The sequence below is a fragment of the Cherax quadricarinatus genome, chromosome 24, assembly GCF_038502225.1.
Source record: "Cherax quadricarinatus isolate ZL_2023a chromosome 24, ASM3850222v1, whole genome shotgun sequence".
Lineage (NCBI taxonomy): Eukaryota > Metazoa > Arthropoda > Malacostraca > Decapoda > Parastacidae > Cherax > Cherax quadricarinatus.
In genome coordinates, this window is record NC_091315.1 from 19,670,223 (window position 1) to 19,689,102 (window position 18,880).

The window sequence follows — 18,880 nt, forward strand, 5'->3', positions numbered from 1 at the left end:
TTTTTTTATTATCACACCGGCCGATTCCCACCAAGGCAGGGTGGCCCGAAAAAGAAAAACTTTCACCATCATTCACTCCATCACTGTCTTGCCAGAAGGGTGCTTTACACTACAGTTTTTAAAACTGCAACATTAACACCCCTCCTTCAGAGTGCAGGCACTGTACTTCCCATCTCCAGAACTCAAGTCCGGCCTGCCGGTTTCCCTGAATCCCTTCATAAATGTTACTTTGCTCACACTCCAACAGCACGTCAAGTATTAAAAACCATTTGTCTCCATTCACTCCTATCAAACACGCTCACGCATGCCTGCTGGAAGTCCAAGCCCCTCGCACACAAAACCTCCTTTACCCCCTCCCTCCAACCCTTCCTAGGCCGACCCCTACCCCGCCTTCCTTCCACTACAGACTGATACACTCTTGAAGTCATTCTGTTTCGCTCCATTCTCTCTACATGTCCGAACCACCTCAACAACCCTTCCTCAGCCCTCTGGACAACAGTTTTGGTAATCCCGCACCTCCTCCTAACTTCCAAACTACGAATTCTCTGCATTATATTCACACCACACATTGCCCTCAGACATGACATCTCCACTGCCTCCAGCCTTCTCCTCGCTGCAACATTCATCACCCACGCTTCACACCCATATAAGAGCGTTGGTAAAACTATACTCTCATACATTCCCCTCTTTGCCTCCAAGGACAAAGTTCTTTGTCTCCACAGACTCCTAAGTGCACCACTCACTCTTTTTCCCTCATCAATTCTATGATTCACCTCATCTTTCATAGACCCATCCGCTGACACGTCCACTCCCAAATATCTGAATACGTTCACCTCCTCCATACTCTCTCCCTCCAATCTGATATTCAATCTTTCATCACCTAATCTTTTTGTTATCCTCATAACCTTACTCTTTCCTGTATTCACCTTTAATTTTCTTCTTTTGCACACCCTACCAAATTCATCCACCAATCTCTGCAACTTCTCTTCAGAATCTCCCAAGAGCACAGTGTCATCAGCAAAGAGCAGCTGTGACAACTCCCACTTTGTGTGTGATTCTTTATCTTTTAACTCCACGCCTCTTGCCAAGACCCTCGCATTTACTTCTCTTACAACCCCATCTATAAATATATTAAACAACCACGGTGACATCACACATCCTTGTCTAAGGCCTACTTTTACTGGGAAAAAATTTCCCTCTTTCCTACATACTCTAACTTGAGCCTCACTATCCTCGTAAAAACTCTTCACTGCTTTCAGTAACCTACCTCCTACACCATACACTTGCAACATCTGCCACATTGCCCCCCTATCCACCCTGTCATACGCCTTTTCCAAATCCATAAATGCCACAAAGACCTCTTTAGCCTTATCTAAATACTGTTCACTTATATGTTTCACTGTAAACACCTGGTCCACACACCCCCTACCTTTCCTAAAGCCTCCTTGTTCATCTGCTATCCTATTCTCCGTCTTACTCTTAATTCTTTCAATTATAACTCTACCATACACTTTACCAGGTACACTCAACAGACTTATCCCCCTATAATTTTTGCACTCTCTTTTATCCCCTTTGCCTTTATACAAAGGAACTATGCATGCTCTCTGCCAATCCCTAGGTACCTTACCCTCTTCCATACATTTATTAAATAAGATGTATATATACAGTTTAAACAGTCAAAGGGTTAATGTGACCTCAGACACTCACTTGACTCTAGGAGATTTTTGGAAAGAACACTTCAGTATTCTCCATTGCATAAGCCTTATAGGTAAGGTTTGGGAGGGAGTGACTACCAGGACTTTGAACTCTGCTTGGAGAAACTTGTGGCCAGATTGTGTCCACAAGAGGGATTTTGAAGGGTTTGAGGCGGCTCATGATGAGCCTATATCAGTTGTGAACGCTATTGTGGCATTGGGAGTTCCATAGGGTTGGATATGAGTTTGGAGGATGTGGAAGAGTTGGTGAAGGACCACAACGAAGAGCTAACAACTGAGGAGCTGCAAGAGCTTCAGCAGGAACAGCAACAGATTGCAGCTCAGAATCTTGTTGCAGAGGAGGAGGAAGAGAGATGGAAGAAGGTGCCTTCTTCAGAAATTAAGGAGACTTTTTAAATGTGGTGTAGGATGGAAAGATTTATGGAGAAACATCACCCTGAAAAGGATGTTGCAAGCCATATCGGCAACTTCTACAGTGACAGAGTCCTGGCCCATTTTAGGGAAGTTTTAAAGAGACACCAGAAACAGAGCTCTCTGGACAGTTTTTTTGCAAGACAGGACTCCAGTGACTCTCAAGTTGGTCCTAGTAGCATTAAGAAACAGAGAAGAGAAGTAACCCCAGAAAAGCACTTGGTACCTGAGGTGTTGATGGAAGGGGATTCCCCTTCCAAACAGTAATTCAATCTTTCTCCTCCTCCAGTCTTCCATACACTAAGAAGAATTGCCAATAAAGGTAAGTGTTATGCTGTTTAATGTTTCATTCATCATGTCCCATTGTATTGTTTATGTACTACATCTATATTTCACGTAAAATTTTTTTTTATTTTAATACTTCTGGGTGTCAGGAACGGATTAATTGTATTTACATTATTTCTCATGGGGAAAATTGATTCGAAAATAGTCTATTTCGATAATAGTACCACTTCCAGGAACGGATTAAGGACGATAAATGAGGGACCACTGTATTACATTTGTCATTTTCCACTTATCAGGCACTATACCATTTTGTAGTGATATGTTAAAAAGATTAGCCAAAGGTATGCTAAGGTCCTTCAACACCCTTGCAAACAATTCATCAGGGCCTGGGGATTTGTTAGGTTTTAGTTTCTCTATTTGTCTGAGGACCATGTCACTAGTTATCGCAATCGTGCATAGTTTATTATCGTCCTGTTCTACATAATTTCTTATTTCAGGAATATCGCTAGTACAGTGGACCCCCGGTTAACGATATTTTTTCACTCCAGAAGTATGTTCAGGTGCCAGTACTGACCGAATTTGTTCCCATAAGAAATATTGTGAAGTAGATTAGTCCATTTCAGACCCCCAAACATACACGTACAAACGCACTTACATAAATACACTTACATAATTGGTCGCATTCGGAGGTAATCGTTATGCGGGGGTCCACTGTATTTTCCTGGGGGAAAACTGAGAAGAAGTAGGTATTGAGAATTTCATACATATCCTTATCACTGTCAGTGATCTGACCAGAGTTACTCTAAAGAGGGCCAATCTTGTCCCTAATCTTACTTCTGTATACCTGAAAGAACCCTTTTGGGTTATTCTTTGAATCCCTTGCGACCTTAGCTTTATAATCCCTTTTTGCTTTTCTTATTCCTTTCTTTATTTCTCTCTTTAACTCAATATACTGATTTCTTAACTGCCCATCCCCTCTTCTGATATGCCTATATATGCCTCTCTTTTGACCAATGAGATGTTTTAATCTATTGTTCATCCATTTGGGATCATTTTTGTTAGATCTAATTTCCCTACTCGGAACAAAAGTTGTCCGGGCAGCTAGAACTATGCTCTGAAAAACGTCATATTGGCAACCAAGATCACCTACCTGATCCATAGTCAGGACATCCCAATTTAGCCCACCCAGGTAATTTTTCAGTCCCATGAAGTCGGCCAAGTGAAAATCTGGGACAGAGATTTGATTGCAGTTAACTGGGTAATTCCATGACATATTGAAACTAAGTGATTTGTGATCACTTTCCCCAAGCTTATCATTAACCTCAAGATTATTAATTAGTGAATCTTTGTTGGCAAGAACCAAGTCAAGCAGATTGTTTCCTCTAGTTGGTTCTGTCACAACCTGTTCTAAAAAGCAAGTCACTAGACTCAAGATTTCCTGTCATACTGTTCCAATCAATTTGTCTAAAGTTAAAATCTCCCATTATCACAACATTTTTCAAATCTAGATGCCTTATAAATTTCGTCCCATAACAGCTTACTGCACTCCCTATCAAGGTTTGGGGGCCTATAAATAACACCCAAAATTAATTTGTCATGTCCCTCAAGAAACTGTACCCAAACCGATTCTGTGTTCGATGTTTCTAATCTTATATCATGTCTAAGACAACAATTTAAATTTTCTCTGACATACATCGCCACACCACCACCCTTCCTGTTGACCCTATCAGTATGGAATAGTTTATAACCCTGTATGTTGCATTCAGAAGGCATTTCTCTATCTTTCAGGTTGAACCAGGTCTCTGTTATACCAATAATATCTATATTACCTACACTTGCAAGTAATCTTAGCTCATCTATCTTATTTCTTAGACTTCTACTATTTGTATAGTAAACCTTAAGGGAGCTAGTCACTCATTGCCCTCTACTATCTCTCTGTTTGTTGATCAGTTGATTTGCCATTACTATCAACTTTATTTTGAATATTGTCTTTTAAACATATCCCTGAGGTATCCCGGTAATAACTACTGTTTTTAACCCTAATGCTGCAGCCTCACTGTTTCCCACAAACACCCATACCTCTATAATCTATCAGTTTAAATTCCTAGACAAGTCATCAATTACCCTCTCAATTGAATTGGCTAATGCAACAACTCCATCTCCAGAGAGATGAACCCCATCCCTTGCATACATATCACGTTTGCCAAAGAATAGATCCCAGTTATCAATGAATGGGATTGCAAGTTCCTTGCAGTACCTGTCTAGCCAGCAATTTATACCAATTGCCCTAGATATCCATTCATTGCCCACTCCCTTACTAGGTAAGATGCTACATATGACTGGGATCCCTCCCTTAGATGTAACTACTTGTATGACTGACCTGTACTTATCCAGCAGCTCCTCTCTCCTGCCCTTCCCAATGTCATTACCCCCAGCACTAAGACAGATACTGGGCTTGTTCCCATTACCTGCCATAACATTATCCAACCTGCTGACTATGTCACCAACACCAGCTCCAGGAAGGCACACTCTCTGTCTGACCTTTCTGTCTCTGTTACAAAATGCATGGTCTATATATCTTACCTGAGAATCTCCTACTATTAAAACATTCTTACCTTGATTAGCAGGGGAATCAGTGGTACCTTCAACCTCACTAACCACTGAAGTACACTTGTCTTGGAGAACATAGAATCAATTTCCTACCTTCACATCTTCTCTATTAACTCTCATCTTCCTTCTTCTTGAACTGTGAACCACTTGCCACTTAAAGCGGCTGCCACTATCACTGCTGGTGACCATTTCCTCCTTACCAGCTAAATCCTTCTCACATTCACTCCCAAACTCATCTATGCGAAGCTTCAGCCTCCTATTTTTCTCCTGAAGAAGTAGAACCTCCTTCTTCAACACCTGAACCTGAGATTCTAAAACACTTCAACAAGCCATGGTGCTTGGTAACAGCCCACGCTAACTCCCAAGAGCTTAGGCAGGTATGACCACATGTGACCACTGACCTCAGAGAGGGTTCTCAGAACCCTCTCAAAGATTTTTATGAGATGGGATGTTAGTGCTATCGGTCTGTAGTTCTTTGCAATCGCTGTAGTGCTACCTTCGTAGAGTGGGGCTATGTCTGTTGTTTTCAGAGTGGGGGATGGCCCCTGTGTCCATGCTCCCTCTCCATAGAATGCTGAAGGCACATGGTAGAGGCTTCTTGCAATTCTTAATGAACACGGAGTTCCATGAATCTGGGCCTGAGGCAGAGTGCATAGGCATGTCATTTGTTGCCTTTTCAAAGTCTTGTGGAGTTAGGATAATATCTGAGATTTTTGAGATGACCAAACTTTGGGTTTCATTCATAAGAATTCATTTGGATTGTCAACCCTTAGTCTGGGCAGCAGCTCGCTGAACACTGAGTCGTATTTGGGACTTTAATATCTCACTCATTTCTTGGCTGTCATCTGTGTATGTCCCATCCCACCTAAGCAGAGGCCTGATACTGGATGTTGTTTTTCCCTTAGATTTGACATAAGACGACAAGAAGTATTTTGTTCGTTTTTTTTTTCACTTTCCTTTATGGCTTTTAGTTCTTCCTGTGATTCTTGTCTCCTGTAAGATTCCTTCAGCTTAAGTTTGATATTTGCAATTTCATTGACCAGTGCCTCCCTTCGTATTTCAGATATATTGGTCCCTCTCAGCAGCTCTGTGACTCTTTGCCTTCATCTGTATAGGAAGCATCTCTTTCTTTCTAGTTTACATCTTCTCTTTCTTTTTCTTAATGGAATGTGTCTTGAGCAGATCTCAAGAACCACAGAGTTCATTTTTTCTAGGCAAATGTTCGGATCCGTGTTGTTTAGGATATCTTCCCAGATTGTTTCATTTAGGACATGGTTGACTTGATCCCACTATATGTTTTTGTTATTGAAATTAAATTTTGTGAAGAGACCTTCATGACTGATCACATTTTGCTGGTCAGGATCCCTGTACATACATGTCTGTACCTCTATTATGTTATGATCTGAGTGTATTGTCTTTGATACGGTTATATTATGCATCAGATCGTCACTGTTAGTGAAGATGAGGTCCAGCATATTTTCTAGTCTTGTAGGCTCTAATATATGCTGGTTTAAGGTGAATTTGGTGCAGAGATCTAATAGCTCGTGTGTGTGTGTGTGTGTGTGTGTGTGTGTGTGTGTGTGTGTGTGTGTGTGTGTGTGTGTGTGTGTGTGTGTGTGTGTGTGTGTGTGTGTGTATGTGAATTTTCATCTGAGCTGCCTCCTGGGGTGTTCTCTGCTAAAACACTGTTTACTACACTCCTCCATTTTAGGTGTCTCAAGTTGACATCTCCTAGTAGTAAGATGTTTGGGGCAGGAGTTGGGAGATTTTCTAGACAGTGGTCAATTTTCAAAAGCTGCTTGTGGAATTGCTGGAAAGTTGCATCTGGAGGCTTGTATACCACCACAATGACAAGGTTTTGGTTTTCAATCTTTACCACCAAAACTTCAACTACATCATTTGAGGTGTTTAGTAGTTTTGAGCAAATGAGCGACTCTGTGACATACAGGCCAACCCCCCTTTGTTGCCTGTTTAGTCTGTCACATCTGAATAGATTATAACCTGGGATCCATATTTCCGAAATGCCTCGGCATGATAGTGGCTATCTTTGTACTTAGTAAATCAAAATTGTAATTACATATTGTAACCTTTACAAAGAAATAAAATTATTATTATTATTATTATTATTATTATTTTTATTATTATTATTATTATTATTATTATGTGGGTCTCTGTGAATGCTGCAAACATTGCATTTGACTCCATGAGCAGTCCCTTGATATTAAGAATTCTGTTATTTTTCGACAGCTTTAGACCCTGTATGTTTGCAAAGACAAATGTCATTATATTAGTGGAATTTAAGAGGGTTTTATTTGCTGGCTCTAATATCTGTTGTTCTGGAGTGGAGGTCAATGTCCGTGCCTCTACTCCAGAAGCGTTTTCAGTTGGTGTAAGATTACTGTCATTTCTTGCCAGTCTTTTTTACCTCCTGGCCCTAAAAAAACTCTGTCCCTGGAGGAGTTGTGGCTTTCCCCATTTGTTTCCCACAGTCTGGCTTGTCGGGGTCTTCTTGTCCCCCTTAGATGATGTGCCTGGCAGTATGCATTGTAGCATTTTCTTTCATGGATTGATGAGTGACACATTTCTGGGTGAAATAAGTTACAGGAGGGAAAGTTACACTCTCCTGTTGCCATGTGGGGGTGGCATTTTTTGAGGTGGTCAGAAGTGCATGTCCCGCCTGTTTTACCAGATACAGTGGACCCTCAGCCAACAATGGCATCACCTAACATTAAATCCAGCATACGATACATTTTAACGCCAAAATTTTACCTTAGCTAATGCTAAAAAACTCACCCTAAGCGATTCGTTTGAGACGCGTCCCCGTGTGGCCTGAGTGCGCCTCGGTCGTCCCGTGGGTGCCAGTGTTTACAAGCCAGCCAGTGCAGTCGCATCCATGCATACAATCAGAACATTTCATATTATCACAGCGTTTTTAGTGATTGTAACTGCAAAATAAGTCACCATGGGCCCCAAGAAAGCTTCTAGTGCCAACCCAGCAGGAAAAGGGTGAGAATTACTATGGATATGAAGAAAGAGATAATTGCTAAATACAAAAGTGGAGTGCGTGTCTCGGAGCTGGCCAGGTTGTATACCAAACCCCAATCAACCATTGCTACTATTGTGGCCAAGAAAACGGCAATCAAGGAAGCTGTTCTTGCAAAAGGTGCAACTTTATTTTTGAATAAGAGATCACAAGTGATAGAAGATGTTCAGAGACTGTTATTGGTGTGGATAAACAACAAACAGATAGCAGGAGATATCATCTCTCAAGCAATCATATGTAAAAAGGGTGGGAAATACGTACTATCGTACCACGGTCAGCTGCTGCTGTACCACGGTCAGCTGTTGTTACACCACCGTCAGCTGTTGCTGCACCACGGTCAGCTGTTGCTGCACCACGGTCAGCTGTTGCTGCACCACAGTCAGCTGCTGTTGCACCACGGTCAGCTGTTGCTGCACCATGGTCAGCTGTTGCTGCACCACCGTCAGCTGTTGCTGCAACACAGTCAGCTGCTGCTGCACCACCATCAGCTGTTGCTGCACTACAGTCAGCTGTTGCTGCACCACAATCAGCTACTGCTACACCACCATCAGTTGTTACTGCACCACAGTCAGCTGTTGCTGCACCACAGTCAACTGCTGCTACACCACCGTCAGCTGTTGCTGCACTACGGTCAGCTGCTGCTGCACCACCATCAGCTGTTTCTGACCAACACGACTCATCCCGAACCTGTCCATCCAGCTCTGCCGTCATTGTTTACAAGCCAGGGTGGTTGGTTGCATGCATACATTCGATACATTTTGTATTATTCCATTGTTTATAGTGCTTGTAACTGCTAAATAAGCCACCATGGGCCCAAAGAAAGCTTCTAGTGCCAACCCTGTGGTAAAAAGGGTGAGAAATATGTACTATCGTACCACCATCAGCTGTTGCTGCACCACAGTCAACTGTTGCTGCATCACGGTCAGCTGTTGCTGCACCACGGTCAGCTGCTGCTGCACCACGGTCAGCTGCTGCTGCACCATGGTCAGCTTCTGCCCCACCACAGTCAGCTGCTGCTGAACCACCGTCATCTGTTGCTGCACCATGGTCAGCTGCTGCTGCACTACAGTGCAAACCTTTATGGATGAAAATCACCCTAACACAACTATTGCAAGCCGTGCTGGTGACTATTACAATGACACTGTTGTGAACCACTTTAGACAAATCATAAAGGAACGGGAGGTACAGGCCTCTATGGACAGATATATTGTGCGACAGAGGTCCAGTGACTCTCAAGCTGGTCCTAGTGGCATTAAAAGAAGGGAAGTAACCTCGGAAAAGAACTTGATACCTCAAGTCCTAATGGAAGGGAATTCCCCTTCTAAACATTAACAACTTCCACACACTCTCCTCCTCCCATCCCATCAATCATCACCAGATTTTCAATAAAGGTAAGTGTCAGTTTGTGTGTATTAAAATTAATATTTCATGTGGTAATTTTTTTTTTTTTCATATTCTGGGGTGTCTTGCACGGATCAATTTGATTTCCATTATTTCTTATGGGGAAAATTAATTCAGCTAACGATAATTTCAGCTACCGATGAGCTCTCAGGAACGAATTAATATCGTTAGGTGAGGGTCCACTGCATACTGTGCCTGCAGATACTCAAGGCATAGTATTTGCATAGATTGGATTTCTGTTTGCTAGGATTCATTGTAGCTGTGTTTGCTGCTGGTGCATTTTTTTCTGTTTCCTTCCTATCTATTACCCCTGTATGGACATAGGTGCTTCTACCAGTTTTGCTGGTAATGTGTCGACACTATTCCCTGAGGCATCATCCCCTTCTGTTCCATCTCCAGCAGTATCTCTATTTCGTACCTTTGTGAACTGAATAGTGTTTAGTGTTGTCTTTACCTGTTTCATCACCAGGGTCAATGTGTCCTTTTGGTTCACTGTCCTCCAGGACAACACTAGCACCCTCAGGAGCACTTTCGTCCAAGACAGCCCTCTCCAAACCACCCATCTTATTTTCCCAGTTGTCATACCATGCTGACATGTTTTTCAAGAAGAATCTTTTATTAGTGTTCTAGTCTTTTAATACAGATGTAATTTCCTCATACAGGTGTATCTCGTTTGGACAGACCCAAAAATATATCTGCATTTATGTCAAGAGTGGTCACTGGTTTAAAATCCCTGCACATACCATGGGAGCATTGACCACAGAGATTGCAAGCAATCCAGGCCTGTTTTCGTCCCTTACGCTTTCTGCAGACTATACAGATCTTCATGGTGGTGGTCATCTTACAACACCTGTTAACTCTCCTAGCTAGCTAGTCTATAATTTCTCAAAGTATTTAGTTGTCTTTAACAGTTCTTCCAATTTGGCTGGCAAGGATAGGCTTTTATATAAAATATTTTATATCTACATACATATATATATAGATGTATATACATATACCTGCACACATATACACATTCAAATAACCCTAGGGCACGTAAAAGCCCATCAGCTTTTGAATCCAGTCAGAGGGTACCTTATTTCCAACGAATCTGTTTGAATCCGGTCCTTTGTTCACATATTTCTCTGATGAATCTGGGCGAATCTAGACAAATCTGGTTAGTGGATCACTGCATATTTAGTACTAATAACACCTTAAAAGTAGATCTGTCTATTTGTATTGTATCTATTTCTTGTAGTTAATGTTTGGGTGTATGATAAGAGCATGTAAAACCCCGTCAGCTTAAGGATCCAGTCAGAGGGTACCTTGTTTTCGACGAATCTGTTTGAATCCGGTCATTGGTTCACTTATTTCTAGGACGAATCCAGGCGAATCTGGAAGAGTGGATCACCTATTCTGGACGTATCCAGTCGGTGATTTTGGACTAGCTCATGAAAAGGTCTACGATAAAGCACCTAAATTACTGGGAACAGTTGAAGTCCCTTGATTTGTATTCCCTGGAACACAGGCAAGAGAGATACATGATAATATACACTAGGAAAATCTCAGAGGGATTAGTACCAAACTTGCACACAAAAATCACTCCCTATGAAAGCAAAAGACTCGGCAGGAGATGCAACATTTCCCCCAGTGAAAAGCAGGGGTGCCACGAGTACACTGAGAGACAACACAATAAGTGTCAGGAGCCCAAGACTGTTCAACTGCCTCACAGTATATATAAGAGGGATTACCAATAGACCCCTGGCTGTCTTTAAGAAAGCACTGGACAGGTACCTAAAGTCAGTACCTGACCAGCCAAGCTGTAGTTCGTACATCAGTTTGTGAGTGGCCAGCAGTAACAGCCTGACTAATCAGACCCTGATCCACCACTGGGCCATGGGGGCATTGAGCCCTGAAACCTTCTCCAAGTATACTCCAGGTATATAGGCATAACAGAAGCTCTCTTTGCATTGTAACCCACTATTGTAAATACAAAATCTCAATGTCCTGTTTGCAAAGACATAAAATAAATAAATAAATAAATCTTACCGTTATTGTAACCATCTCACCATTATTGTCCCATCTCACTATAATTGCCACCATTTCACCATAATTGTCATCTCTTCCTGCTGACTTTCCTTCCAGTTTTCTTTCTCACTGCACTGCATTCAGGAATTCCTTCATCCCTTCAAAGTTCCCTTTTTCTAGGTCTGGCTTCTTGTGCATCTCCACCTGCCATTTTTCCCTCCACTTTTAGTTCCACAAGGTATTCAAAGTTCAGCACTGTATGATAATTATCCTCCCAAGGAGCTCTCATATTTTATTGCTCCTATGGCAGACATACTTACGATAAATACTAGGCCCAGTCTTGCTGGCAGCCATGACAAACTTACTCTTTTTTTTTTTACAGATTCCTAAAACCCTTTCTCTCTTTGCCTCATCTATTTTGTGAGTCAACCCATCTTTCACTGACCATTTTACCAGACCATCCATTCCCAAATATGTAAATATATAAATTTTCTCCATATTACTTTCTTAAAATCTAACCTCGAAGTATTCATTCTTACTTCTACTTACTCTTTCTTTCTACATATTCTCAAAACCCTTTCTCTCTTTGCCTCATCTATTTTGTGAGTCAACCCATCTTTCACTGACCCATTTACCAGCCCATCCATTCCCAAATTTGTAAATACATAAATTTTCTCCAAATTTCTTTCTTAAAATCTAACCTCCAAGTATTCACTCTTACTTCTACTTACTCTCACCTTACTACTGTGGATGCTCACCAGAAACGTATCCTTTTACACAGCCTTCCAAATGACTCCACCAATTTCTGTAATTTCTCTTCCAAGTCCCCCAAAAGTAGTGTCAACAACAAACAAAAACTGGGTTTAATACTACTGTACTGAATATCAAATTTATATGTTAAAAACCACATCTCTCTTTAACACCTTTAATAACCCAACATATAGAGATATTAAACAACCAGAGTAACATTACACAATCCTGACCAAGGCCCACTTGTGATGAAAAATAATCTCCTCTTTTATAGACTTGTTTCCTTAACTTTTTTCAGCTTTTAACAGCATACTACCTATTCCACACATTTTTAACATCAGCCACATTCCTTCCCAATCTACTCCACATAAATTTTCCAAACCCATTAATGCAAGAAATGTCTTTCTTTATGTTTTTTACTCTTACAATTTAGATTTAAAGCTGCCAAGTTTTCTCCTGGAACTTACCTCGATATATAAAATGAGAGTCACTGGGAAAATGTGTAAAGCCTAACAAAGATTAGCATAAATGGTTTTCTAGATATGTAATTGATTTGTTAAGTAAGAACTGTTTGCATTTTCATAAATCAATAACTGAAAAACCTGGTTGTCTCTATTATGGTTGAATACTCTGGTGAGATGAAGATACGTCTCCTTAGTTAAAATCTTTCAACACATCCTTCACTAACCTAGTCTGCCAAAGAGTTCCACTCCAAGAGCAGCAAAAATGAAGAAGAGAAGGAAGAAGAGAAGGCCAAGGTTCCCCACTTGAGGCAGAGCTTGCATCACAGTGTCCAGCAGAGCACGGATACCCTTGGCCATCTTCAGCAGCTTCAGCACTAGTAAATACAAAAATGGTTATATGTAATTTGCCAGAAAATTTAAATTTTTGTACAGGTTTCCCTCACTTTATGAAGTTTTGCTCTAGGGGAATTCACTTTCATGCTGCAATCCCATTTCTACCAGAAATTTGTTATATGGGATATAAATGTACATAGAGTGTGTGTGATCACTCAATCTCAGCCTGAATTATTTTTTAAACCACGTCACTTTAATTATCATACCAAACTGATTTATTATGATATTAGCAGTTTTAACAAAATATTAAATACAGTATCCAATTTAAAGTCTCTCACGAATTTACCCTTTGATGGTCGAGAGCCTCGATCCTGATTATTAAAAAAAAAAAAAAAAAAAAAAAAAAAAAAAAATTGCAATCAATACTTACTGAGATGTAGAGGCTATGAAGTTGACAGACAGTGGACCAAGTGAACCGCTTACGACAACATTGCCGACTACCAGTCATGTGGTAATCGTATACAGTGGACCCCCGAGTTTCGGTGGCATCGACTTTCGTGAAATTCGACTTTCAGCAAATTTTTTCGGCAAAATTTGGCCTCGCGTTTCGTGATTAGACTCGTGATTCAGCGACCGTCTGGTACCCGTCACCGAGCACACAAAGCCAGTCTCCCACGCCACTCACCCTCAGTGTGCCATTGTTTACCAACATGTGACCATCACCCCGCGGGTTCATACATAATAATCCATTGTCTTTTGTGATTGCAACTGCTAAATAAGTCACCATGGACCCAAGGAAAGCTAGTGCAGGCCCTTTGGTAAAGAAAGTGAGAAACACGATCGAATTCAAGAAGGAAATCATTGAAAAATATGAGAGTGGAGTGCGTGTTACAGAGCTTGCCAGGATGTATGGCAAACCCCATTCAACCATCACTTCAATCGTGGCGAAAAGAAAGGAAATAAAGTGTGCTGTTGTTGCAAAGTTTAAGGACATTTGTGCAAAGTGGACTGAAGTGCAAACATTTATGGATGAACTTCACCCTAACAAAGCTCTTGCAGGCCATATTGGCAACATGTACAATGACAGTGTTGTGTCCCACTTCAGACAAATCTTAAAGAAACACCAGAAACAGAGCTCTCTGGACAGATATTTTGTGCGACAGGGTTCCAGTGACTCTCAAGTTGTTCCCAGTGCCAGTGTCTTTAAAAAACAAAGAAGGGAAGTAACCCCAGATAAGGACTTCATACCTGAAGTCCTAATGGAAGGAGATTCTCCTTCCAAACAATGGTGTACACCTTCCTCCTATCCCCTCCTCCCGTCTTCCATCCACCCAGAAGTCTTCAGTAAAGGTAAGTGTAATATTATTATTTTTTATATGCATGTATACTTGATTTCTCATTGTTTTCAGTATGTAAATCTTTATTTAATCTGAAAAAAATATTTTATTTTAATATTTTTGGGTGTCTGGAATGGGTTAATTTTATTTCCATTATTTCTTATGGGGAAAATGGTTTCACCATTTGGGAATTTCGACTTTCGGCAGGCTCTCTGGAATGGATTAATCACGAAACTCGGGAGTCCACTGTATTTTAATTTTTTCTATTTTCTTTTATTTTTTAACATTTTATTTTTACAAGTAACTTTTATGGTTTATGAGACCAACAAATGGCATATTTTATATATATACACTTGCTGTATGCTACACAATAAATGCACAAACACTGTTGTCATTATATCGTTTACAAAACATGTTTACACAAACCAACAATTAAAAATGTTGTTTATTACTATTGTTCTATAATATATAAACACACAGAGTCCTGGTCATGTTCCTAGAAGTGCTGCAGCTTGTGGAACTCTTTGAAATATGGTGTCATGCACAGTGGTGTTTTAAACTCCTTACACATAAAATGAGTCTCTTTGCATTTTTGTGGACTTTTTTTGTATGTGCACAGACAAAAACACCTCTTCTGAGCAGTCTTCTTTGAAGTAGGAGGCAGTTATATTAGGGAGTGATCACCAGGCCTCAGACGAGAGGGTAGCTGGTGATTAGTTCGTAGGCGGTTTTCTATTGCAGGTGTTGTTACTTGGTACTTGAATAATATTTGTCTGATGACTGACAATAAAACTGACCATATGGTGGTTTGTTTCTGATCTTCAACCTATACATATTACATGCATAAGCACTGAGCATGGAAATGTCCAGAAGATGAAAAAAGAGTTTTATGTACCACTGTACCGGGCTGCGGGGATCACCGCCCCTGCAGCCCGGTCTGTGACCAGGCCTCATGGTGGATCAGAGCCTGATCAACCAGGTTGTTACTGCTGGCTGCACGCAATCCAGTGTATGAGCCACAGCCCGGCTGGTCAGGTGCCGACTTTAGGTGCTTGTCCAGTGCCTGCTTGAAGACAGCCAGGGGTCTATTGGTAATCCCTCTTATGTATGCTGGGAGGCAGTTGAACAGTCTGGTTTATTGTGTTGTCCCTTAACGTGTTAGTGACACCCCTGCTTTTCACTGGGGGGATGTTCCATCATCTGCCGAGTCTTTTGCTTTCGTAGTGAGTGATTTTCGTGTGCAAGTTCGGTACTAGCCCCTCTAGGTTTTTCCAGGTGTATATAGTCATGCATCTCTCCCATCCGCGTTCCAGGGAGTACAGGTTCAGGAACTTCAAGCGCTCCCAGTAATTGAGGTGTTTTATCTCTGTTATGCATGCCGTGAAGGTTCTCTGTACATTTTCTAGGTCAGCAATTTCACCTGCCTTGAAAGGTGCTATGCAAGAATGGTATATAATACCGACAAGATGAAATTAAGACACATGTGCAACATCTGCGTATCTTTATTGTAGACATTTCGCCATCCAGTGGCTTTATCAACACAAATTCCAGGACATAACTCGAAGACAGTAGGACTATATACAGAAGATGAGGTAATCAGTCCCTCAACCTTGGATTAGGTGCAAAGAGCACCGTAGTCGTGGAGATTCTGAAGCAGAAGCAAGGAGCCTGGTGCTTATATACTAACGTCAGGTGTAGCAGACGAGGGCATAGTCACTGGTAGGTGGAATTCCCCAGTGGAAGTAGGTCCTTTCCTAAAAGATGGGTTAGTTGTAGTAGTAATTGTCGTAGTCATGAAGGTTATGTACATGTCCTCAGAATCAAGATTCCATGATGTTGCAGTGTCTGACAAGTTGTGCAAGAATGGTATATAATACCGACAAGATGAAATTAAAACACATGCGCAACATCTGGGTATCTTTATTGTAGACGTTTCACCATCCAGTGGCTTTATCAATACAAATTCCAGGACATAACTTGAAGACAGTAGGAGTATATACAGAAGATGAGGTAATCAGTCCCTCAACCTTGGAGTAGGTGCGAAGAGCACCTACTCCAAGGTTGAGGGACTGATTACTGTCTACCATGACAGCACCTCCAGCCTCACCATTACTGTTTACCAGGACAGCACTTCCAGCCCCACAGTTACTGTCTACCAAGACAGTACTTCCAGCCTCACCATTACTGTCTACCAGGACAGCACTTCCAGCCCCACAGTTACTGTCTACCAGGGCAGCACCTCCAGCTTTACAGTTTTTGACTACATGGCCAGCACCTCCAGTCATACAGTTACTGTCGGCCAGGACAGCATCCGCACCAAGGGCAATAGCACCATCCAGCCCAGACTTTCTATTTTCCCATCTGTTATAGAATGCTTCCACGTTTTCTATGAAGGCTGTTTTGATGTTATCCTCTTTTAATACCAATGTGATTTTAGTCCACAGATTGATCTCATTTGGGCATACCCAAAAACACTTCCCTGATTTAATACCGCTTGTAGATAATTCTTGGATATCTGCACAAGGGGCGTGACACCAATTTCCACAAAAGTGGCATGTAATCCATGTGGAAGCCCGTTTGTTTGATTTACTGCAGACTATACAGGATTTCATAATGTGATTTCAACATAAGAACATAAGAAAGGAGGAACACTGCAGGAGGCCTGCTGGCCCATACTAGGCAGGTCCTTTACAATTCATCCCACTAACAAAACATTTACCCAACCCAATTTTCAATGCTACCCAAGAAATAAGCTCTGATGTGAAAGTCCCACTCAAATCCAACCCTTCCCACTCATGTACTTATCCAACCTAGATTTGAAACTACCCAAAGTCCTAGCCTCAATAACCCAACTAGGTAGACTGTTCCACTCATCAACTACCCTGTTTCCAAACCAATACTTTCCTATGTCCTTTTTAAATCTAAACTTATCTAATTTAAATCCATTACTGCGGGTTCTCTCTTGGAGAGACATCCTCAAGACCTTATTAATATCCCCTTTATTAATACCTATCTTCCACTTATACACTTCGATCAGGTCTCCCCTCATTCTTCGTCTAACAAGTGAATGTAACTTAAGAGTCTTCAATCTTTCTTCATAAGGAAGATTTCTGATGCTATGTATTAATTTAGTCATCCTACGCTGAATGTTTTCTAACGAATTTATGTCCATTTTGTAATACGGAGACCAGAACTGAGCTGCATAATCAAGGTGAGGCCTTACTAATGATGTATAAAGCTGCAGTATGACCTCTGGACTTCTGTTGCTTACACTTCTTGATATAAATCCCAGTAATCTATTTGCCTTATTACGTACGCTTAGGCATTGCTGTCTTGGTTTAAGGTTGCTGCTCACCATAACCCCCAAGTCCTTTTCGCAATCTGTATGGCTAAGTTCTACATCATTTAATTTATAAGTACTAGGGTTATGGGCACTCCCAAGCTTCAGAACCTTGCACTTATCTACATTGAACTGCATCTGCCACTTTTCTGACCAAGAATAGAGTTTGTTTAAATCCTCCTGAAGTTCCCTAACATCTACGTTTGAATCAATTATCCTACCTATCTTTGTGTCATCGGCGAATTTGCTCATATCACTAGTAATTCCCTCATCAAGATCATTGATATATATTATAAACAACAACGGGCCCAAGACCGATCCCTGCGGAACGCCACTTGTTACAGATCCCCACTCGGATTTAACCCCATTTATGGACACTCTCTGCTTCCTGTCAGTGAGCCATGACTCGATCCACGAGAGCACCTTTCCCTCAATGCCATGAGCTGCCACTTTCTTTAACAGTCTATGGTGCGGAACTCTATCAAAAGCCTTACTAAAATCTAAGTAAATAATATCAAATTCTTTATTGTGGTCAACAGCCTCAAAAGCTTTACTGAAGAAAGTTAATAAATTAGTTAGACAAGACCGGCCTCTTGTGAATCCATGCTGAGTATCATTAATCAAGCTATGCTTATCGAGATGGCTTCTTATAATCTCAGCTATAATTGACTCTAGTAATTTGCCTACAATTGAGGTCAGGCTTATTGGGCGGTAATTTGACGGTAACGACTTGTCCCCTGTTTTAAAAATAGGAGTTACATTAGCCATCCTCCACATATCAGACACTACACCTGTTTGAAGAGATAAATTAAAAATATTAGTTAATGGTTCACAGAGTTCCATTTTGCATTCCTTAAGAACCCTTGAAAAAACCTCATCAGGACCCGGCGACTTATTTTGCTTCAGTCTGTCTATCTGCCTCACAACCATCTCACTAGTGACTGTGATGTTACATAATTTATCTTCTTCTAGCCCACTGTAAAAATTAATTACTGGAATATTGTTAGTGTCTTCCTGTGTAAAAACTGAGAGAAAATAATTATTTAAAATCAAGCACATTTCATTCTCATTGTCAGTAAGGTGCCCATAGTTATTTTTAAGGGGACCTATCTTATCTCTAACTTTTGTTCTATAGACCTGGAAAAAACTTTTTGGGTTAGTTTTAGAATCCCTAGCAACTTTAA

At 41.0% G+C, this 18,880-nt stretch overlaps 1 protein-coding gene across 1 annotated transcript in view; it reads right to left on the minus strand.

The window, feature by feature from the left end:
• Window positions 1-18,880, minus strand: part of LOC128690736 (voltage-dependent T-type calcium channel subunit alpha-1G) — a 181,199-nt gene that overhangs the window by 23,725 nt on the left and 138,594 nt on the right. Inside the window, exon 6 of the mRNA XM_070088481.1 lies at window positions 12,911-13,060. Within this exon, the coding sequence (XP_069944582.1) occupies window positions 12,911-13,060 (150 nt within the window). The remainder of the gene's footprint in view (window positions 1-12,910; window positions 13,061-18,880) is intronic.